Here is a 24550-nt window from a genome sequence, read left to right on the forward strand (position 1 = left end):
AAAAAAAAAAAAAGGAAAGAAAAATTAGCCAGGCATGGTGGCACGCACTTATATTCCCAGTTCCTTATATTCTCAGGAGACTGAGGCAGGAAGTTCACTTGAGCCCAGGAGTTTGAAGTTGCATTGAGCTATAGTGATGTCACTGCACTCTTGCCCAGTTATAGAGTGAGACCAAAGCCGGGGAGGGAAGGGAGAGAAAGAGCAGGAAGAAGCTGGCAATAAGGGAGAAGAATAGTATAAAAGAAGAGGGGTAAGTCTTAGAAGCAGGAACATTCAAAGTATAGGGGAAAAGGTGGAAAGTAAGGGCACAGATGAAGGTATGTGGGAGTTGTGGAAAGTCTCTCTGTTTGTTTTCTCAGTGAATTGGAAGGCAAGGTCTGACAAGAGGTAAAAGTGAGGATTGAGGAAGAGTGCTGGAAGTTTCGGGAAAGAGATCTAAAACCATCAACTAGGAGTTTGGTCAACTTGAATTTAAAGTAAGATCACTCAATAGCACTGTGCTTTTCTCCAATGTACAGCTGTGCATGGAAGTAGGCATGGAAGTAGATGGAGGGGGGTGGGTTTTAAAGTTTTTGTAAGGCACAGAGCAAGCGGAATGAAGAAATAAGTCAAAAAAGTTGAAGGAAATGTAATGATTACAATGTGATTATAATGACTAACCTATGATTGACCTTGGGATTTAAGATAGATAGGAATAAGATGAGGGTATAAGGAAGGAGTGAACAGAAGGTGGCAGGATCAACAGTGGTATGTCCTGGAGAGGGCAAAGATTGTTAGACTTAAAGCACGAGACAGAGTGAGCTGGAAAGGCAGGATAGAGGGGGTCACAAAGAAAGGGCTGCTTGAAATTGAGATTATTGGGAATGGGAGGCTAAGCTAGTGTGGCGGATAGGATCATTAGAGAAGCAGAAGGCAAGGATCTAAGAAGCCAGATTATGGAAAAGATCACCTGTGTAGATACAGCAATCAGCAAGAACTATCACATGACTAATAGTATTGGGGAGAGCAACAATGTGCCAGGAATTAAAAGATGCAAAGAATGATAGGGAGTGATCAAAATCCTGGGAAACACTGCCGTAAGGAGAAGTGATGGGATAGCACAGTTTGATGAGACATTCAAAGATGTGATTTTTTTCGGGGAGAAGGGAAAAGAAAGGACCTGGAAGTAACAATGAGGATCAAGAAAGATAGTATTCCCCATCTGGGGTCAGCAGTACAAAGGACAGACAGAAATCAGTTGGTACCTAAGAAGGCTATAGGGGAAGCCATGTCTTTAGGTGAGAGAGAGGTTTCAATTAGAGCAAGCAGGCTGGAGCAGAACCTGAGGATGTAAGTGATTTTGCTGAGGACTAACTAAGTCCTGGAAGCCACAGTGGAATAGTTTAAAGACATATATTTTTGATTTAGCATGTCCCATGTTAAATGCATACGTATTATTTCATCTAGAGTTCATCCAAAAGAAACAGCAATCTGTCTTAAAGCTGGAGGAAAAACTGGGAGAACATGAGATTCAATTTGTCTCTAATATGATATAAGGAATTTTCATAAATATAATCATTTTGTTTATACTTAATTTTCACTCTAAGTGGTGACTTTTGTACTTAAGCCTCTACTTTTCCCCCATTCTTTATACATGAACACACACACACACATACAACCATATAGCATCTTGAAGTATTACTGTTTCTTACTCTATACCTTGTAAGGATCCTCAGGATCTACCCAGGCCACATGAAACATATGACGAATTTCTTCCGCCAGGCCAATTCTTGCTCCACTGTTGGCTGCTACATAAATGCGTGGAATACCCTCTGCCCTGGCAAGTTCAGAAGCTCTGAGAAATAACAAATCCTCTTGAGGCCCAAAGGACCCAATACGGTATGTGATGTCATTGCCAATAACAATGATATCCCGGCCTTCTGGATATTCAGGACTTTTCAGGGTCATTTTCCAAGCTACCATGCCAATCTGCAAAGGCATAAACAAACAAATCAATGAATACAAGTTTCTCACATGCAGACTTTTTCAGGTTCCTGGAAGATATCAGAATATACCTAAACACAACCTTGATGTAAAGATATGCATTGCTAACAAGTCAAGGTCCCTATGGGCAACTAGAACAAACATTCTAGTATACTGCTCTCAATTGTTCTGAAAACTGCTGGTTTATTATACATCTCAGGGCTTTCTCAATTCTTTCTTTGGGCCTGCTTAAAGAAGACAGAAAAACCAAAGTCTAAATGCACTCAAAATACGTGTGGAAGAATGCCATGCACTTGTGATTAAATCCAGAATTCTCATTTTACTTCCCTACATACGAAGACACTATTTCTATCTTTTTAAAGATTTGTTCCAAGAAATCTTTAGCACACAAAAGAGCAGGAAGAGGATCACTTCTCACAAATACACACTTTTTGTTATCCAGGGTCCTCTAACATTTGCTAGGAATGACAGAAACATTCTTTACTGGCTTGCTTCCAGTATCTCCCATTTCTGCAAGAATTTACTATTGCTCAACACTGCATCCTTGTGAGCATCTCTCTCTCTCCAGCACAGAAATCCAAAGGATGCAAAGAACTAATCTCTTGCTGCACTATGATATATGTAAATCTCTGGTCTGTGTTCAGCGTCATCTGACCAGCCACACGAGTAAATGATATTGACTTAAAATGCAGACATGACATGTCTCTTTCCAAACCCTCACAGTCCTGCCCTGTTTTAATCCCCTTCTATATAAGAACTAGTCAATCCTTCTACTTGTTTATTTGAGAGTTCCATTTATTTTCTATTCACTCATATCCCAGTTACAGCTGCAGTTTTTCATGTCTGCCTGTCTGTTTCCCCCATACCTGGATAAGTAATGTTTTCCATTCTTTTTCTCTCTTTCTTTCTGTCTCTAGCCCCTTCCCTGCCCCCACCACTTGCCCCCAAACACAAAGCCTACCAGATGAGCATTCTGAGTCTGCCTAATGGACCTCAGCCACATCTGCAGCCTTGGTCCCTCATCCTCAGGCTGCTGCATATCACCTCATTGGGGAGCTGGCCATCAAGAAGGGCCATTAACAGATGTAAATAGCAGCATCCCTGGAAAGCCACATGCATCACCCAGGCTCAACCGGGCCAGTGATCATAAGCTCTGAGTACACATTCCTCAATCCAATTGCACATCCACAGTAATCAGGCAGGTTGAAGCTTTCCACACAGCTATTTGTGATTCTCAGCATTAAGAAATATATACATGAAATACCCACAGATAAATATAAGCAATTTAATATATCATACCATTGGCTAAATACAAATCAAAATGGATATAATACACACAAAAATATAGTTACCTTCTGAAGTCAGGTATTACTCTGTCTTCTCATTAAAGACAAAGAAAGAAAGGAGAAGTAGATCATCCAAAAAATAGCACAGAGAAACTCCCCACATCAGGATAATTTTAAGTTTTTGGTGTTTAAAAAGCTAGTTAATATAATGTCTATATGTGGAGAAATACTTTATCCATCCTCTCATGTGCCCTAACCCCAAATCTCTTTTGTTTTTCAGGAAGGAAAAGCTATCTCCTGTCTACTTTCCTCCAAATGCATTTCTTGCTAGGAAGATTGAGTTTTACATCAAATTTTACAACATATTAACTTTAGCCACCCAGGCCAGAAGCAGCTTAGATATAAGCCCGCTAGAATCTACTTCAGCATTTACATGCTAATGTAAACATTGTGACTATCTATATAGCACTGGGCAGGCAAATAATATTCTTAACTTTCATTAGTACCTGGGGACTGTAACTATGTCACTTGGGCAGTCAGTTCAGCAATTGGCCAGGTCATTATGCTTGCAATATTGACTTCCAATTAGGTGTCAACACAGCAGCACCAAGAACACACTACTCTTTATCAATGTCTTTCCAAAGTGTGTTCTCCATTGACTGCTGCCTCCCACCTTAAAAAGTACCAATAGAGAATGTAGAGTGTCATCCCAGTCTTAGTACAGCAAGATTCCTGATTCAAAGATACTCAGTTGTGAATCACCACAATGGATAAACATCTACAAAATCATCTGCTGCTTGATTTAAACTAAAACTTAAATTTCACTGCTAATCAAAGGACATGGCATATAATGGTGAGCATGGCCTCTGAGGTCCATCAAACTCAAATCTAGGCTCTATCATTTAGCAATTGTGTGATCTTGGGAAAATTATTTCACTTTATTGAGCTCCAATGTTCCCACATATAAAATTGAGAAAATACCTATGTGTTTGAAAAACAAACTATTGGGCCGGGCGTGGTGGCTTACACCAGTAATCCTAGCACTCTGGGAAGCCAAGGCGGGTGGACTGCCTGAGCAAGTGCGAGATCCCATTTATAAAAATAGCCAGGCATTGTGGCAAGTAACTACAGTCCCAGCTACTTGGGAAGCTGAGGCAAGAGAATCGCTTGAGCCCAAGAGTCTGAGGTTGCTGTGAGCTATGACACCACAGCACTCTACTGAGGGTGACAAAGTGAGATTCTGGAAGGAAGGAAGGAAGAAAAGAAAGAAAGAAAAGAAAAAAAAGAAAAAAAAATCAAACTATTGGAAACAGAAGTCTATTATATTAACTTCAACATAAAAAGTTTGTCCTTTTCTCTCCCCTCAACATGTCCAAATCTTACCCATTCCAAAAGGTTCATTCAAATTTCATTTCCTCAGTAAAGCTCCTCCAAACTAAAGTGAACCCTCTCTTTTCTGGTAGTCTACTAAGACCTTGGGTAGAGAATTCATTTGAAAATTAATCATATAATACCTAGGACTGTTTTTAGCTTACCATCCTGAACAATTATATCATCTCCTCTAGTGCCTTGCAGGATCCCTACATATACTATGGGAGTAATAAATACTTGCTAGTTCCAGTTATTTCATTTTCAAAAATAATACTTAGAAAATAGTCAACACCAAGGGCTTAGAATAGTTCCCATAACTTATATTTAGGGATCATAGAATAAGAGTCGTAAATATCATCAAACTACTTTATTTTTAAAAATAACAGTAAGAGCTACCATTAACTGAACATTTATTACATGCTATATTGTACTAAAAGTTGACAAATATTGATAGTGCTCAAGAACTTAAGCTGGGAGTAAAGTTATCTTGGTTCAAATCTTAGTTTTAGACTAGCTGTACAAATTCAGACACTTAACCTCTTAGAGCCTCACTTCTTCCTTTTATAAAATGGGGGAACTAGCACCTCTCTGGAGGACTATTGTAAGGAACACCATGTTAAACTGATATGGAGCTTCGCATATAAAAGCCCTCAAACAGTAGCTGCTATTAACTCAGAGGAGCTATTATGATTGCCGTGAGGAAACTGAGGCCCAGAACAATTAAGTAACTTGTCCTTATAGTTAATGTAAATTGTTTATTCTCTAAAGCAAGGTTCACACAAAAAGAAATTGTATGTCCATTACCAGAGAAATTCAGGAAGTATGTTCCAGGTTAGCAACACTGCCTTTAGCCGAGTATAATATGGAAGACGAACATCCATTATAGCATGAACATAAATGTCACTGACCCCTAAGTGCTATGTGGTATCTTGGGTTGGATCTTGGAACATAAAACAGACATTCATAGAAAAAATGGTGAAATCCAAAAGATGTCTATAATTGTACCAATGATGATATCTTAATTTTTCCTAATTATACCATGGTTACATAAGATGTTAACATTAAGAAAAGCTAGTGTTAGGCCAGGAGCAGTGGCTCACGCCTGTAATCTCAGCACTCTGGGAGCCCGAAGTGGATAGATTACTTAAGCTTAGGAGTTTGAGATCAGCCTGTGCAAGAGCAAGACCCATCACCAAAAATGCAAGGCATTGTGACAGGTGCCTATAGTCCCAGCTACTCAAGAGGCTGAGGCAAGAGGATCGCACGAGCCCAAGAGTATGAAGTTGCTGTGAGCTATAATGCCACAGTATTCTACCTCAGGGCAACTGAATAAGACTCTGTCTCAAAAAAAAAGGAAGAGAAGAGAAGAGAGGAGAAGATGGGAGAAAGATACATGGAAACTCTCTATAATATCTTTGTATCTTTTCTAAAAATGTAAAATTATTTGAAAATAAAAAGTTTAAAAAATATGATCAAAACTTTTATAGAGGGAAATAAATTAGAGGGCAAGGTCATTGTTAGTCCTCTGCACAATCTTATAAGATGATAGCTATGAAGAATATGAATAGCATTTTAAAGTACCCATGATGTAATACTAAATTAGAAAAAGTAGGATACAAAATTGCATGCATACCATAGTTAATTGTGAGAGGCAAATTAATGTGGCAGTTAAGGGCACAGACTCAAAGCCAGATTCTGAGGCAAACTCAATCTGAAGCTAAGAGAACCTGACAGAACAGAGACTCAGCACCAACCTCTCTGGGCCTCAGTTTCTTCATTAGTAAAATGGGGGTAATAACAAAATACTGCATAAGTTTGCTGTGAAGATTAAATACATGTTAAGCCCTAGAATGGTAGTTGGTATATAGTAAGTGCAACTCTCTCAATCTAAAAGCATGTTGGAACTGGGCATGGTGCCTCACACCTGTAATACTAGCACTCTGGGAGGCAGAAGCAGGATGATCACTTGAGGTCAGGAGTTCAAGACCAGGCTGAGCAACACAAGACCTCACTGCTACAAAAAAAAGATAAAAGTTAGCTGGGCAGGGTGGCATGAGACTATAGTCCCAGCTACTAGAGAGGCTGGAGAATCACTTGAGCCCAAGAGTTGAAGACTGCAATAAGCTGTGATGACACCACTGCACTCTAGGTTGGGCAACAGAATGAGACCTTGTCTCACAAATAAGTTGATAACCCAAAAATAAATTTTAAAAGACCCAAATAAAGAAGAAACATGGTAAAATGAGATGACAATTATTGGGATGATAAAACTGTGTTTTTTCCACTTTCTAAATTTTTTTAATGTGTTTACATTACACTGATAACATTTTTATAAATTTGAAAATAACTGACAGAAGACAACTACCAAATACCTCTTCACTGGTGATAGGCACATGAAAGGTTATATTATTTATTCCTAACTTACGTTTCCACAATAAAAAAAAAAATTTTATGTGGAAAGATCTGACAAGCCTAATGAAATTCCCATATTTTAGAGAAACTGATTCTAGATTTTAGTCATACCACAAGAGATCTTATTTACACAAAATTAGAAAGAGAGATATAAACATATGAAAATTAAAAATCAAGACTCACCTTAAAGGGACAAGAATATCAAGAACTATCTTAGTTTGCTGGGGCTGTCACTTAGTTTTTAAAAAAGAAATGTTCTGCAATGTGGTTGAATGTAAACATATGTATGTATAGGTTTATACAATATTAATATCTCTACCTAAGAAGTAACTGCTTCAGTGTTTTTCTGGTCTGATGGTTAAATACATATTTATACTTTTAAAGTCAATATTTGTACAATAGACAAGAACAGTGCCTATCAGCTAAATACATATTTAGGACTGTACCACATGTATTACAAACATGTACTAAAATCGAAAGCTTATATTTATACAGAGCCTTTCATCTTGAAGGAGACTAAAGAGCTTTACAAACATATTTACATAAAAGGATGTTGGTGCTGATAGGCAGGTAAGGTATCAATTCACCCACTCTCCTATTTCTTCTAGCAGTCCTAGGTAGGAACACATGATGTCAACAGATGCAGGTCTGTAACAGCTGCAAAGACATATAACACAATAATCCTGTCGTGATGCATGGTCCCTAAAAGGAGTCTTGCGACTTGAGAATAGCAACTGCTCTCCTCCAGTGCAGAGGCAACACAGCCATTTCCAGCTTTGTGTTTTTAAATTATTCTCTTCCAAACTCAACTAATCACTTGACAAAATTGAATTTGATACTAGAAATGGTTTCTGAATGTAAAATACTTTCTGTCTGATGATGAAAACTAGGTTGGAAAATGCTTCCCCCTGCCCTTGTTAGATTTATAAGGAAAAAAAAAAGGGTCACAACATTCAGGAGAAATGGTCCAAAATATTCTATCTAATAATAGCTTTGTCTCAGAGGATTAGGTCATTACTTCAGAAGACAGTCCTATCTCCCACCCCCACTTAATTAGGACACTAAGTTTTTCCAGTCAAATTAGTTTATATAGATAGGTCTATCTATATTATACATACAATGGAGATTTCATATCGGAAATTCTGTAGTCTTTATAAAGGTATACACAAGTGTTGACAATATGATCAGGAATGTGACATTCATTGATTTCACCTAAGCCCAAGCTGCCTTGTATATTAACTGAAGAATAATAGCCAAGGAGAATCCCATCATTAGAACCCTCTTTTTCGTCTTCTCTTTCCCGCTACTGTTTTTACCCAGGTGAAACTTGGTGAAAATTATATGCTAGGACTAAGGGCTGAAGGAAGACTGACAGGCTAGGAAAGTAACCAACGGGTAGCCTGTGGCTGGCATGTGAGTGCATGGCTTTGGGGTCTATGGGTTTCAGACTCAGACTGACAGTGCCAGCATCTTCTTTAGTGACCACTGCCTCTCTCAGGTACTGACCAACCAAATGGTCCTGGGTACGTAGCAAATTATGCTTTCATTAATATAGCCCTAAGTTGTAAAATGTTTAATTTCCAATTATTTTTCATGACAGCACATTCCAATGAGAAGGTTTCTTCGGTTTAGGGTTATCAACCTAAGATAATTACCTTAAAGTGAAAAAGAAAAGAGGATCAAAAGAACTACAGTGAATAAGGAAAGAATAAGCAGAAATAAATATTTGCTTCCTTTACACAAGTTCTAAGAAAGAAAATTTTTCTTCAGCCACATTCTGATCCTGGAATAAACATGCTAAAGTGAGGGAGGAGGGGATGAGGAGGAGAAAGCAAGCAGAAGAGAACAGTCTTATTTAACTGTTTTTATGTGGGTAAAATGATTTGTGCCACAGTATTTCCATAAGAAGTGGGACCATTATTTTCCTGTAGAAACACATTTGGTTTGAAAAGTATCACTGGACAGGACGTGAAAATCAAACCAAATGAATTATTCACAACCTCCGATCAGAGGTGATCATTATTTCTGATGCTCCAAACAGTGATTAGGATTCTGCCCTGAGATGTCATTTTCTCGCTGAGTAACACCAGTGATACAGAAAGGCATTATCTATCTATCCATACATGTATTTTTTTCTCCGGGGAGGATCTTGGTTTAATATTACTATAACAGATAGTAAAAACATGATAATATTAACATTTATTCTGATGGTGCCCATAAACGCCATTAGTCTGACACAAAATGTCAACACTAATCATGACCCAAAATTAACACCAAAATTGACATCAACATTAATTGCACTATCAGTACGAACAGAATGTGCAAGCTCACACACACTTTCCAGAGCTCTGTCACCACGAAATAAAACAATAGTATCAAGCTCAACAAAGAAATCTGAAGGAGAAACCAAGGGGCAAAAGATGCCAGTATTTTGTTTTCTAAGGGTATAAAAAGCATCCATCGACTCTAGCTATGCTGTGGGAAACAGAATCTTTGCCACGGTTGCCTTTCTTATATCTCTCCACTTTTGACTTCAGCAGTAATGATATCTTTCTATACAGATTCAAATACAGGCTGACTGTGGCTGAGAGGTTGAAGCTTTGTTACTAAAAAGTCTAAAACTTGAGTTTTTGGCATAGCCTCCAATAGCTATTGTTCTAATTCTACTAAATGCCAGGGAGATGACCAACCAACAGCTTTACACACAATCTTGAAATGTTAGAGCTGAACCAGACTCCGGCATCATCGGCATCATAAAGATGAGAAAACTAAGACCCAGAGAGAAGGAATCTGAACTTGACTTCCTTTTTAGATACTTAACAAAATGTTACTTTTGTATCTTCCAAGGAACATTAAATCTGTACTTTAATTAGATACTATCAGAAAACAATTATAATAGTAAATTTAACTGTTAGTCTCATAATAAAATAGTTGAAATATCAGAAAATACTGTATAGGTCTTTCAAGATGTATTTTGAAGCATAAGACAATGCAATATTTGACTTAATTTATGCCATTTGAAAACGCCATGCTAAAAACACCAATGCCTTTCCATATTATATTGTCTGCCAGATATCATGTTCCATTGTCTAGTGTTGTATGATCACATAAAACAGCTCAAAACAATTTTCTTAACAGCTGAAAAACTCTTTTTTTTCATGCTTGGATAATTCAAAAATGGCTGAATAAACTTACCTCAAGCCCTCTAAAAAGCAACAAAAGAATAAGAAAAATATAACTTTAGAGCAAAAAATTTTATCTCAGAGGTAATTCTTTGAAAATGTTAGAAATGTTAATTTTGAACAAGAAAATTATTTCTCCCTGTATTATTTATATACACAAAACCACAGTAATTTTACACATGTACACAGTGTAATTTAATAAGCATTCAGATTTTTTTTTTTAAGAAAATGCAGTGGAACACACAGCCAGTGGTATTTGAGAAATGGGGCACAGGATTAATTGGTTGATATGGAAATTAAACAAGTTGGCCTACTATAGCTCCAGAAGCTTTGCTCATTAATCATATGAATGAATGTTGAACTCTGGTGCTCCACGCTACACCTCATCCTCCGGTGTCATCTGTTGCTGTCCTGATGTTCATTATTGCCTCTAGTTGGAGCTGTAAAGTTTCTTGACTTAGGGTATTATGTCACATTCTTTTTCCATAAAATCTTAAAACTAAGACATGTACAAAAGTGCTCGCAAATGCATTCTTTGGTTTAAAGGCTCTCCACACGTGCTTTTGAAAGTAACTGAGGAACCTTCTGTAAGAGAGCCAATAAATGCATTTGGATTTTCGAAGTCGATCAAGCTTCTTTTTTTGTTTGTTTGTTTAAGACAGAGTCTCACTCTGTCCCCTGGGCTAGAGTGCAGTGGCATCATCATAACTCACAACCTCAAACTCCTGGGATCCTTCTACTTCAGCTTCCTAAGTAGCTAGGCCTACAGGTGTGTACCACCATGCCTGGCTAACTGTTTTTTCACTTCTGTCTTTTTTTTTTTTTTTATAGATGCAGGGTCTTGATTTTGCTCAGACTAATCTCAAACTCCTGGCCTCAAGCAATCCTCCCACCTCAGCCTCCCAATGTTAGGATTACAGGTGTGAGCCCAGGATTGCCTGGCCTTAGTCAAGCTTACTGAGCCTTGGTTTGATGCCAAAGAAATAAGTCAAAACTAACCAACCTGATGAAAAATCTCCAACATCAATAATAATTATCCTGAAGGAATTCTGTATGTATCCCCAAAAAACACTGTCAGAAATCTATTACCAATAATTCCAAGGTAGGAAGACTTACTTTTCAAAATTAACCTCAATATTTTTCTAATGAGGGCCAACTTTGTTTGGGAAAATTGTTATAGACAAAGATTTGTAGCCAAATGTGCTCACTTAAAGTGGGAATAAAAAAAGAAAGTATATAATACTTTTTTTATAACTACCTTACCAAAAGTTCCCTAATGTGTGTTTTTCTGTACCATACTTAGATTCAGGCCTAACTTGCTTATGCCTGAAAGGATTCAAAATGGGTTTCTGAAGCCCTCGAAGGAAAATAAGGCAAGCATAAATTATGAATGTTTATATACAAATAGTGGTATGATAGATACCCTTTCTACTGAGGATCTCAAAGCACTTATAGTTCCCCATCTTCAGGGATGAGATCAGTGGCAAAGAGCTTTAGTTCCTTTTATTAAGTTGAATAACCAGTACATAGACCATGGTCCTTTCCTGTTTTCAGACCTGCTTTTCTTAGATCTGTTTCAGAGCTCACCTTCAGCATACAAAACTCAAATATGCCTCTTTTATAACATATGTCTAAAAGACTACCACTGACTCAATTTCCACATCAAGAATGAAAAGGTGAACTAATTTCAAAAGAATGAAACAGGGGTGGTGCCAATAGCTCAGGGAGTAGGGTGCTGGCCACATATGCCCAGGCTTGCGGGTTCAAACCCAGCCAGGACCAGCTAAAATCAACAATGATAACTGCAACAACAACAAAAATAGCTGGGTGTTGTACTGAGCACCTGTAGTCCCAGCTACTTGGAAGGCTGAGGCAAGAGAATGGCTTAAGCCCAAAAGTCTGAGGTTGCTGTGAGCTGTGACGCCACAGCACTTCACCCAGGGTGATAGCTTGAGACACTATCTCCAAAAAAGAGAGAAACAAACAAATGCACGGTAAAGCACATCCAAATTAACTTCATATATTTATGGAGCTATTTTGAGGTTTAAATTGAGCAAAATGATGTATAAAAATCTAATGTTAAACTAGATATTGAATATTGTGTTCATGAGAAATGGTCAAACCTTTCTGTACCACTTAATCCTACCAGCATATACACAGTCTCTCCAGGCAGAGTTTTAGAGCATAATGATTTCCACTAGAATCTGAGTCCAGGATAACCCAAGCAATTCCTTTGAGAGTATGGAAAATGTCAACCAAGTGAATTAAGACAGAGAGTTATGGTGGTTTTTCTAAAATAAGAGGTCCTTTGGGTTAAGAGGTCCAGCCTAAGAACTGTCAAAATGGATCTACTAATTAATTTCTTCTAATCTTCTAGGCTTATGTGAGCTTACTAACTTCCTATCCCCACCCAACTCCTAAATGTCTTTTTCCTTTTGATACTCAAATTAGAGATTTCAAAGGATTATAGCAACATGTAAGTAAGAGGCATAGTCAAACTGGTAAGATTTGTTTAAGCTGGTCAGTGATGCAGGGGTATTTGTCATATTACGCTTCACATTTTTCTGTATGTAAACTGTTTTACAATAAAAAAAAAATACAGGGATGCTGTGCTTTGGTGGTACTAGATGTCAGCACATTGATAATTAAACACTAATTAATTAAATAATGGGCATTGGGTAAGGCTGAGATGTTCCTAACCCCCACCGAATTCCTAATCCCACTGCCCCCCATTTGACTCCTGAGAACATAAAAGTAGAACTTTAACCAAAACCAATCATGATGGCTGCTTGTCTTTAAAGTTTAATATACACTACTTTATTTCCCCTTCAATTATCCTCTTCCCAAAACACTGCATTGAGCCATGATATAAGATTCAACAGATCTCTAACCAAAGCGTTAAAATTGCAATTGTATACTATAGGAAAACTAGGTAAAACTTAGCATACCTACCTATAAAAGGGGAAGGACACCAGTGGACATCTCACCAAATAGGGCAATTCAGAAGGCTTGTTTGAATGCTAAGCTTTTGTGAAGGAAAAATCCTGACACCTAGTGCCCATCTGAAAAAATGAAGCCTTGGAGCCACCACGATTCTTAGGTGTGGTTCTGTATAGTTTGTGCAGAGGTGACCATCAAATTACATTCCATTTGGAACACACTTTTCTCCTCAAAAATTTTTAAGAAAATAAATTTTATGCTATGAAAAAATTCCAGTCTTTGATTACCAATCCTTTCTTGGGTATACATCCTGAACCTAATTATCATAACTGCTTCTAAATATAACATCCTTCTCATCTCAGCTTTTCATTATGACAGGAGTGCTGAGAATGTTAAAAGGCCCATATTCTGAAATGGTAAGGAAAACAGGGTCCTAATTTCTACCAGCACTAAAATCACTATAAAAGTTGTCTCTTCTATCATATCTTTCATCATCATCCAATTTAGAGATTCTTGGTTTAGTTCTCAAAGCTGATAAGTAAAATAATGTTTATAACTTATTCCAGAACAAATAAGAACATAGTGTCACCAGGCATGGTGGCTTACACCTGTAAATACCAACACTTTAGGAGGCTAAGGCAAGAGGATTGCTTGAGGACAGGAGTTTGAGACCAGCCTGAGAAATATAGCAAGACTTTGTCTCTACAAAAATAAAATAAAATAAAATAATTAGCCAGGCATGGTGGCGTGCACGTTTAGTCCCAGCTACAGAGGAGGATGAGGAAGGAGGACCACTTAAGCCCAAGTGTTCAAGGCTGCATTGAGCTATGAGCTACTCACTGAACTCCAGTCTGGGCAACAGAAAGCCTGTCCACAAAACAAAACAAAACACTCTCAAGAAGGCTAGTGTTTTCTTTGTCCTACTAGGCAAAGTTAAGTTGTTCTCTGTCAAGTCCGTTACAGCCCTTAGCTTGATCTTAGCCTGAGCTTTTTAATAACAGGATTTAGTGCGAAAAGTAGCTGTACTGGATTGCGAACTGTTACTCAAAACGTTCCCACCTGCAATTACAGCTTCCACCAAATGATCAAAACAAGTTAGCAAACTGGCAGGAAAATGAAAACAATTCCTCCAAAATCGAGATGTGGTAAAGTAGAATGGTTGGATAGCTGAACTTCTTCTGTGTCTAGCAGCACACATTCATCTAGCTATGTATTTACATACAGTGCCCATCATTGTAGCTTCATAGCAGCTAGAAATGAAATCAGTTTGGTCTCTGCTGCAATCACATTTTCCTCAATTTTCATCTTTACTTGAAACTATTAAGAAAAATCCTGGACAACTCATCTTTGGAGCTATTTACAAGTAACACAGTTCACAGATTTGGTCTACATCTTTTTTATTTCTCCTACTCTAAATATATACTAAATGCAATGACATTCAAATCTGACAATGAGAAAAATGTGTTCTCCTACATCCTTCATCACACATTAGGTGGCATTCCTTTAGTTACACATCTTTATTTATGGGAAAGGGACAACTAGGAAAATAGAAAGGAGAAAGTAGCTAACATCACATCAGAAAAGCTCTCCTTCTCCTACTTTTAACACAGGCACAAATGTTCAAAATGCAGGTCACATCTCTGCTGAAACAGCCAATATTCTTCCTCAAATGGCAAACAAGTTACCTAAAACTAAATGGAACTGAATAGGTCCAAGTCCTGGTCCCTTCACTATTTTACCTATTTACTGTCCTGGAAAAAAATAGGGAAGAAAGACTGGCTACCCATATAGTCAATGGTCTGATAAGTGCAGGTTTTCTGCCTTTGATCCAGGAGAAAAGCATCTCAATTCATGGGAAAACTCTGCAGGAATCACTTGTTTTACCCTTATTCCTTACACCTCTGTGCTGGCTCTCCAACCCAGAAACTCCAATCCTTCAAGGTAATGCAATACCACCTACAATGACGACCCGGTAGAGCCGTCACTTTTGGAGAACATCACATTATGATGATTTAATGTCTATGTAGCATCAAGGCATTTACATTGAGCCTTGGCTCTCAGAACATTAACAGGTCAATTTTTTATTCCTTTTTTTAATAAAACTATTTCTCAAGGCTCTGTTCAGATGTCCATTCTCTTTGGGACAGGACAGATTTGCTCCAAATCTCATCAGCATGAACTCTTTTCATTCCCTCACATCATTCTTGGGGTAATATGTAGAGTGCCAGGCTCATGACAAACTTGCTCTTTGACCAAAGAAAATTAAACTGCAATAGTTGAAAGTCAACTTGCCCTGATAAAACTGGGCTCAGCATGGGGAAATACATCCTACTGACACCTCATCATCACTTAGGCACAGCTGTCCCTCAGAGTTCTGACTGCTGAAACTCCATCCTTAGATTGGCCAGTCTCACAGCGTACATGCCCCATTGTATGTTCAAGCTGTTGGTAGAAGAGTTTGATACTAATACTGCAACCTCATCCTGTCGTGCAGTGCCCTATAATCTAGCTAAGGCCACTGACTGACTTTCCCAGCCATCCTGGGCACTAGTCAATAACTGCTCACAAAAGACTATCAGTCTTGCTCCTCTTGAGCTGAAGGGCTCAGAAACAGCAAACTAACACTCAGCCCCAATCCCAGTCAATCATGTGAAGAAAAGAAAAAGAGAACAAAGAAAAGAGGCAACTAAGAAAGGAAAAGTGTAGAAGAAGGTGAGAACTAACAAAAAGTCAAAATCTTCTAAACAACTACTATTAGCTTTCTGTTTTAAAAAGCTATTAAAGCACTGGACAAAGGAAAACATATGGTCCCTATACTAGATCTACTACTCTTAGCTATAGCTGTTTAACACATCCCTTTCCACTAAGGTTTGTTAGGTCTTACAAGGGTTAAAAAAAACGTTTAATTTTTTTAAATTCATGTGTGTGTGTGTGTGTGTATGCGTGTGTGGTCTTTGGGTACAGAGTCCCGTATAATAAGACTATTTGTATTCATACTGGCAGAGTAAACACTACATGTTCATGCCCAGGCAGCTCTGTGCTTGTAATTTCAGCAAGAACAGAGCTCTGTCCCTCTGGGACTTCACTATTCCCCTAGTCTCCATTCGCTCAAACACAGAATGAGAGCAGAAAGAAAGCAGGAGAGAAAGATCATGGCAAGAGGTTTCACACAGCACTGCAGCTAGCTTTCACGTGGCCAAAAATCTCATTTTGTGTTTTAATTACATTAAGTTAAAACCATTTTACTCTCAGCCCCATGTTCACAAGGGTGCCTTCCATTCCTGAAGACTACCCTGTTTAATGAATCAGAATTTAAGTCTAGCACAATGAAGCTTTTCTTTGCTATTGAGGGGCTCACTAAGCAGATGCTACATACAGTAGCATACAGTAAAAATCTCTGCTTCAACTTTCTGTGTTGACAAGTATATAGCTCTTCCTGTCAAAATTCTACACATCCTCCTTCCCCATCCTTTTGCCTTTGATATTTGTCGAGGTGCTAGATTAGAACTCCTCCAAATCTGATACTCTCCATCTGGTCCGGTGCTGGCATCCGTCTTAGTAACAAATCATCTACTCTTGGCATCCATTGATGTATTACTGAAACAGCCATACTTTTGCCTTGTACATATATTTTTTAAAGATAATGAATAAAATGAGAATAAACTGCATATTATCCCCAAAGGTCTACACAGCCTGTTTATAGCAAATACCCAGGTAAAGATCACTCCTTCTGGACAGGTGCAGTGGTTCATGCCCGTAATCCTAGCACTCTGGGAGGCTGAGGTGGGAGGATCACTTGAGCTCAGGAGTTTGAAACCTGAGCAAGAGCAAATTCTTGGTTCTACAAAAAATAGAAAAAATTGACTGAGCATGGTAGTGCATGCCTATAGTCCCAGCTACTTAGGAGCTAAGGCAGAAAAATCACTTGAGCCCAGGAGTTTGAGGTTGCTGTGAGCTACAACCACTGCACTCTAGCAAAGGGAACAAAATGAGACTCTGTCTCAATTAAAAAAAAAAAATCTCTTCCTTCTATGGATTAAGATTTATCTAGGGATTATCTGATAAATCTAAGGTTGAAATAAAAACATCTCTTTTTTTAGATTTGTTAATATTGTCATCACTGTTATAACTGTATGTTAGAAGCATAGTTAAAATTAGGAAGAATCCTTTTAATTTTTTGCAGTTTTTGGCTGAGGCTAGGTTTGAACCCACCACCTCCGGTATATGGGGCCAGTGCCTCACTCCTTTGAGCCACAGGCACTGCCCAATCAGAAAGAATCTTAATGCATGAAGAATCTTAAGCAGAGGCCAGAGGCCAGGCACAGGGGCTCAAGCCTGTAATCCTAGCACTCTGGGAGGCTGAGGCAAGAAGACTGCTTGAGCTCAGGAGTTTAAGATCAGCCCGAGCAAGAGTGAAACCCTGTCTCTACAAAAGTAGAAAAATTAGCTGGACATGGTGGCAAGTGTACTGGGGAGGCTGAAGCAAGAAGATCACTTTAGCCTAGAAGTTTGAGGTTGCGGGAAGCTATGATGATACCACTATATTCCAGCTAGGATGACAGAGCAAGATTTTGTCCCAAAGAAAATTAAAAAATAAATAAAAGAGCATAGGGCAAAATATGACTTTATATTACTATTTAATAGGTTACTATGTGAGAATGGATAACAATTCTAGAAAACGAATTCTTGGATAATTACCAAAAAATGTGTGGGTGGCGCCTGTAGCTCAGTGGGTAGGGCACCGGCCACATACACCCAGGCTGGCAGGTTCGAACCCAGTCCAGGTCAGCTAAACAACAATGACAACTGCAACAAAAATATAGCCAGGTGTTGTGGTAGGCACCTATAATCACAGGTACTTGGGAGGCTGAGGCAAGAGAATCGCTTAAGCCCAAAAGTTTGAGGTTGCTGTGAGCTGTGACACTACAGCACTCTACTGAGGGTGACATAGTGAGGCTCTGTCTCAAAAAAAAAAAAAGTGTTGTCTGTTACTTTTCTTTATGTTTAAATCTGTGGTTCTGATTGAGCACCTTTATGAAGAACAAATTTATCATGCTCACAACAGCAGCAGATCAAATAAACTGAGCATGGAAAAGATAATTTTAAAAACACATATTAGTATGTAAGTAAGTATCCAAACAAGAAAAAACATTAGGCAAAGCAATGCTTAGTGTTTGCTTAATGGTTTCTTTCTTTTTTTGTTTTTGAGACAGAGTCTTACTTTGTTACCTTCAATAGAGTGCCATAATGTCATAGCTCACAGCAACCTCAAACTCTTAGGCTCAAGCAATCCTCTTGTCTCAGCCTCCAAGTAGCTGGGCCTACAGGCACCCACCACAACACCCAGCTATTTTTTTTTGCAGTTTTTGGCCAGGGCTGGATTTGAACCCGCTACCTCCAGCATATGGGGCCAGTGCCCGACTCCTCTGAGCCACAGGCACCGCCTGCTCAGCTATTTTTTTTTAAGAGATGGGGTCTCACTCTAGCTCAGGCTGGTCTTTAACTTATGAACTCAGACGATCCACAGGCTTCAGCCTCCTAGAGTTCTAGGATTATAGGAGTGAGCCATCACGCCCGGTCAATACTTTAATTGTTTTCATTATAAAAAATATCAAAATTTTAAACATATACAGAAGTAAAGAAAGTACTCTATTCTCATGTACCTATCATCTAGATTCAATTATCCACTCATGACCAATCTTGTTTCATCTATACCCTACTTTACTGCCACTTCTTTCGAAGCAAATCATTGCATCTGTAAATATTGTATTATGTGTATATAACAGAAAACCACAATCTTTTTTAAAAAGCAAAATCATAATGCCATTATCACACCTAAAGAGTCAACGAGAATTCCTTGATATCCAGTCAATGTTCTTTCTCTACCAACAATACTACTATACTGCCTATGCCACTTCAATCTTCATCAGTGCTATTTAACGGCCACCCCCACGGAATGCTGGGGGGAGGGTACTAGCAGCCACAGGGATAGGAAGGGGTGGGGGTTTTCCACTACTTGCCTCATTTCCTCCTGGAAGCCTGTTCATGTGTACCAGCTGACCTTGATCATCTAATACGAGTTCGGTATATGTCAGTATGTCAGAAGGCAGGGGAGGTGATGGAAGGAACGCTTGAGTGGACATAGACTCCCAGAGTTTGATCAGGGACTAGTAGAAGAGAGAAAGTTGACTAATCAGTAAAAATTAATATTTCAACACAGACAAAAATAATCATTATGATTCAGTCAATCTTATTTTGCTTTCTTTTCTTAAGTGTTCAGCAGTGAATCTAAGCAGCAGACCAAATTCTCCAGCTACCATTCTGAGTTAAAATAAATTTGTAATTGTTTTTTGCATGCCAATAGTCAGGCACTTTTCCAAGAGCCAAACTATTGAGTGACTCTGCATCAGCCCTAGAGCATCAGCAAACACAAAAGACCTAACACTGTCCCAGGAATATTAAAATCAAAAAACTAAATAAGTAGGATCAAAATATTCCTACAATAAAGGGGAAAAAGTCCTAAACAAATGTGGCAATAGAAGAATATCCAGGAAAGTGACATGACACTTATCTAACAAAAAGAAAATTCTGGAAGGCCAGAATGAAGTTTTTACTAGAAGTTCTGGGAAGAATCTTCTAATATTTTTTCATAGCTACAACCCATACATAGGAAGTACCTCACTAGATATAAATGACTATTTGTAAATGTGCAAATCAATTCTGCTCAAATCTAAGAAAACAGACACATTTACTCATTTTTAGAACATTATGACTTCCATTTCCAAATTCCTATAAATAAACTAGATTCTTCATGAAGCAGGAACTAGTTCAGTTCTTTCTTTGCTGGCCACAAGCAACATTGAAAGCCCAAATGGCTCACACATACCTATATGTCCTAATCACTATGTTTATGTTCACTATATAGGAAGAATTACATAGACTATAATTTCTATTTACAGCACTGGCACTGGGAAACAGAATGAACACTCAGTTTTTAGACTAACAAAGCTATAAAAGGTAAATACTAAGTTAAGGTAACTATGTTTCAGGAGATAGAATTCGTAAACAAATGCTTACATAAAAGTTATCTCTTATTTATGAATAATACAGGAATTACAGACCATTTAAAAAGGCACATATATCACTTTATTAAGATTCAAATGTGTTAATACTGGTAGTATTGACTAGGTGACTTGGAAAAACTCTATATTCATAGATTCTTTTAAGGGACAAATTCCATATTCTTTTGATACTGTGTTCTTTATTGGTTACATTTTCTGCCAGTGATATACTTTTCCTGCCTTCTACTGATAGAAGAAAAATCTGTAACACAGAGATGATTCACCATACAGATCGAAGGAATTTATTTTCATATAGAGGATGAGATTCGTAATGTCATATTTTCTCACACTAGTTTTTATTCAGCTATCATAAATCTCCCACAAAAGAACATATACTTTAAACTGTGTACCATAAACTCTAGATCCATTTGTCTATGCTATCTATATTGACTCTCACCATATTAGCCTAGGCTACCAACAAGAAACCTAAGTTATCTTGGAAAATAAAAATTAGTTTCATTCCTTTCTTAATATCCGCAATTTAAATATAGACTAAGAAATGTATATGTAACTCTTCACACAGGTCACTGTCATCACAGGCATAGGGTCTTAGTTTTACCCTCTTCTACTCATCAGAGATTTCTATTTTCACCATTCTTCCCATTAATTCATAAAGAACAATCCAATATCTATGTTGGCAGTCAAAAATCCCCAAATGAAACAGAAATGAAAATATTATCAAGATAATTTCTGCCCTCTTGGAGTGCCCCTTTCTAATCAATTCTTCATCTGATAGAAATTCAGGCAAACCTTGCCTCCTTGGAACATGTCAGAGCCACTTTACCTGCCGAAACATCTCTGGGATATCGTATATGTATGTGGTCCCTAAGGATTGTGCCTGGAACCTCTTTGATTGAAGAAGGTCTTTGGTCACATATGGAGTATTGATTAGCATTCCATGCAGTGGTCCTTGTTTGTCTCCATATGCCTGAAACATGATCTGAAAAAGAAAATGGCACAGACAGTCAAGAGACAGATTTAAAAAAAAAAAAAAAAAAACAGGCTGCTGCCTAGATGAAGGGATTTTTGGTTTTTTAAAGAAAAAACATTTTTGGTTATTTAAGAAGCTGAGATATGTCTCTTAACATTGGGTACTTGGTGCTCTTACCTCTCTACAGATTAACCAACTCCAAAAAATGGTAGGCAAAGAGTTGTACACCATAAGCTGCTCTCTCTCTCTTTTTTTTTTTTTTTGCAGTTTTTGGCCAGGGCTGGATTTGAACCCGCCACTTCGAGCATATGGGGCCGGTGCCCTGCTCCTTTGAGCCATAGGCGCCACTCGCTCTCATTTTTGAATTAGTTGAAATTAATAAGAAAGCGTAGTATAAATTACACATTTCAGAGACAGACCAACGATGCTTGCCTTCCAAAGTGACTTCACTCCCATATACTAAAAAATGAAGTATACCAACTAACCAGTCTAAGCAGTCCTGGTATTTAAATTGAGGAACACTAAACATAGTCTGTTAGCTGGACATGGAGTATGCATGCATAGTCCCAGCTACTACAAAGACTGAGGCAGGAGGATCACTTGAGCCCAAGAGTTTAAAATTACAGTGAGCTATGATGATGCCAGTGCATTCTAGACTGGGCAACAGAGTGAGACTTTCACTTAAATAAATAAGTAAATAATTTTTTTTTTTTGAGACAGAGCCTCAAGCTATTCCCCTGGGTAGAGTGCCGTGGCATCACAACTCACAGCAACCTCCAACTCCTGGGCTCAAGCAAGTCTCCTGCCTCAGCCTCCCAAGTAGCTGGGACCACAGGCACCCACCACAACGCCCAGCTAATTTTTTGGTTGCAGCCGTCATTGTTGTTTGGCGGGCCCGGGCTGGATTTGAACCCACCACCTTAGGTGTATGTGGCTGGCGCCTTAGCCACTTGAGCCACAGGTGCCAAGCCAATAAATAAATTTTTAAAAGATAATTCTCTTCTTTCCCCAATGGTAGAAGGCAAGGCAAGTCTCCACCATATTATCTGTACTTTAGTCCACTTGATTAGAAGATGCTTCATAAAACAAAAGCTTGAAAGATTTCTGCCAGTAGTGCATTCATCCACCTGTCTAGATATTTCATTCTTGTTAGCTCATAAGACATAGCCTATAGTAAGATAACATTTTATTAAATTATAGTATAAAATAAATATATATGTATATATATTTTCCCCCAGGATACTGTCTACTACTAACAAATACCTCCTGCAATACCTATAATGCCACATAATGAAATCACTATACCAGTTTTTAATCATTTTAACTCAAATACTTCTAGAAGAGTGCTTCATATTCCATGTATTTAGTTTCATTTGCTTATGAATATTTATAAGGAATGCCATTATTTCAATTCAATTAATATCTATTGAGTGTCCAGAGGTTGTATAACACTAAACTAGGCACCTTACACATGAATACATAAAATATAGGTTCCAAACACAGTGAATACAAATGGAGATTGGAACATAAGAGTATGTGTATACCCAAATATCTATTTAGGCCTAAAAATAAGCACAAGTCTACCATTAATGAATGGATTTGTGGACCTGGTATACAGGCACAGGACTAGAATTAAATACTTTCCTAAACCCTGGGTACCATTCCACTAAGTCAATCTTTATCCCTTTAGCTTAGAGAAAGAAGAGTGTTCTGCTGATTTGTCAATCAGGTCCTGATCAGGGCAAAATTTGTCTCAGGCTGCTTGAAGGCCCACACACCAGAGATCCCAGTCTTCTTCCTCAAGGGCAATGGGAAAAAGTCACCACATGGGAGGCAGAATTAATAATGTCTTGGAATGTAAGAATAAAAACAAAATATTTTAAGAGATTCAAAGTGCTAACACTTTGAAGGCAAGAGTACAGTATGAAAAAATTGAACTCGGAGGAGATAGACCAAATCAAAATAAGAAAAAAGAGTAAAAACAGCAAGGTCTTAGAACTACATTTCTTATCTATTACCTGAGATAAGGTCTGTGGATATATTGTGTGAGACTCAGTTTTACCAAGCTCTAGGATGAAGACAGGCTGGTCATAGGTGAACAAAGTAACTGTGCACTGAGGAAGGGGGTGGAGAAAGCTGTCTAGATATGTAAGCTGGTAGAAAATTTTAAAAATGGTATGAAGCCACATATACATGTATTATAACCCAGCAATTACATTCTTAGTACTTACCCAAGAGAAATGAAAATATACCTATGCAAAGATCTATAAATGAATGTTCACAGCAGCTTTATTCCTACAGGCCCAAACTGGGAAATATAACCCCAAGTGTTTATCAACATACAAGTGACAAAGGAACATATCCGTAACCCATGAACATGATGGACCTCAAAAACATGATGCTGAGCAAAAGAAGCCAGATATAAAACAGTACACATTGCTGGTTTCATTTACATGAAATTCTAGGACAGGAAAAACTAATCCCTAGTGACAGAAGGCACATGAGTGGTTGCTTAAAGCTGGAGTTGGTGCCTCTGCCCTTGAGTGCAAGGGGAATGAGAGAATTCTCTGAGATGTTCTCTGCCATGACTGTGACGGTAGTTACATGGGTGTGTACAACTGTCAGAATGAGATGAACTGCACATAGAACATGAGTCCATTTTATTACATGTAAATTATACTTCAATAAAGGTGGTTTCAAAATATTATTTCTCTCTTATACTACACATTGGAAATCAAGTCACTTACCTAATACATTACCCGGTATGATTGCCTGACATCAGTGCTCCTTATAGCCTATACCATGAAGACTATACAAGGAAAATGAAACAAAATGAAACTCATGCCAGTCAGCCTTGATGCTTCTTGGCAGAATGAATAGATGATAGTAGGGTAAAAGGTTGATAGTAATGGAAGCCTCTGAATTCTCAGCTATCTATGTTAGTTCCATTTTCTACTATGATAACATAGTAATTAAAAAATGGTAAAGAATATGCTTTTATAAGTTCATGAAAATATGTACACATTTTATATATTGCATACCTTCTACCAGAAACCGGCAAAGGGGGATCTCTTAGAAAACAATTTCTGACCCACATAATCAGCTTCCTCAGGACCCTATACACCTATGATAGCCTATCTCATATCACTGAGAATCAGATCATTTATGTCTTCTTCTGTTGTGATGGAAACTCCTTGAGTAGAAATCGCTGTTTCTCTTTGTATCCATAGTGCCTGCCACACAGTAAGTGGTCAATACAGGTGTGTTCTGTATTATCTTCAATTCATATAGTGATTCACTAAAGAGATAAGCACCAAGTAGGCA

At 38.1% G+C, this 24550-nt stretch overlaps 1 protein-coding gene across 2 annotated transcripts in view; it reads right to left on the bottom strand.

The window, feature by feature from the left end:
* The window catches only part of ACACA (acetyl-CoA carboxylase alpha), a 271062-nt gene that overhangs the window by 71743 nt on the left and 174769 nt on the right, over positions 1-24550 (bottom strand). For both annotated transcript variants that reach the window (XM_003795612.3, XM_023516625.1), the window contains 3 exons: positions 21080-21235; positions 19195-19341; positions 1699-1968 (listed from right to left, as the gene is read on the bottom strand). In XM_003795612.3, coding sequence (XP_003795660.1) covers positions 1699-1968; positions 19195-19341; positions 21080-21235 — 573 coding nt within the window. The remainder of the gene's footprint in view (positions 1-1698; positions 1969-19194; positions 19342-21079; positions 21236-24550) is intronic.

The sequence above is a fragment of the Otolemur garnettii genome, unplaced genomic scaffold (assembly GCF_000181295.1).
Source record: "Otolemur garnettii isolate 467f Iridium unplaced genomic scaffold, OtoGar3 scaffold00094, whole genome shotgun sequence".
NCBI classification, from domain to species: Eukaryota; Metazoa; Chordata; class Mammalia; order Primates; family Galagidae; genus Otolemur; species Otolemur garnettii.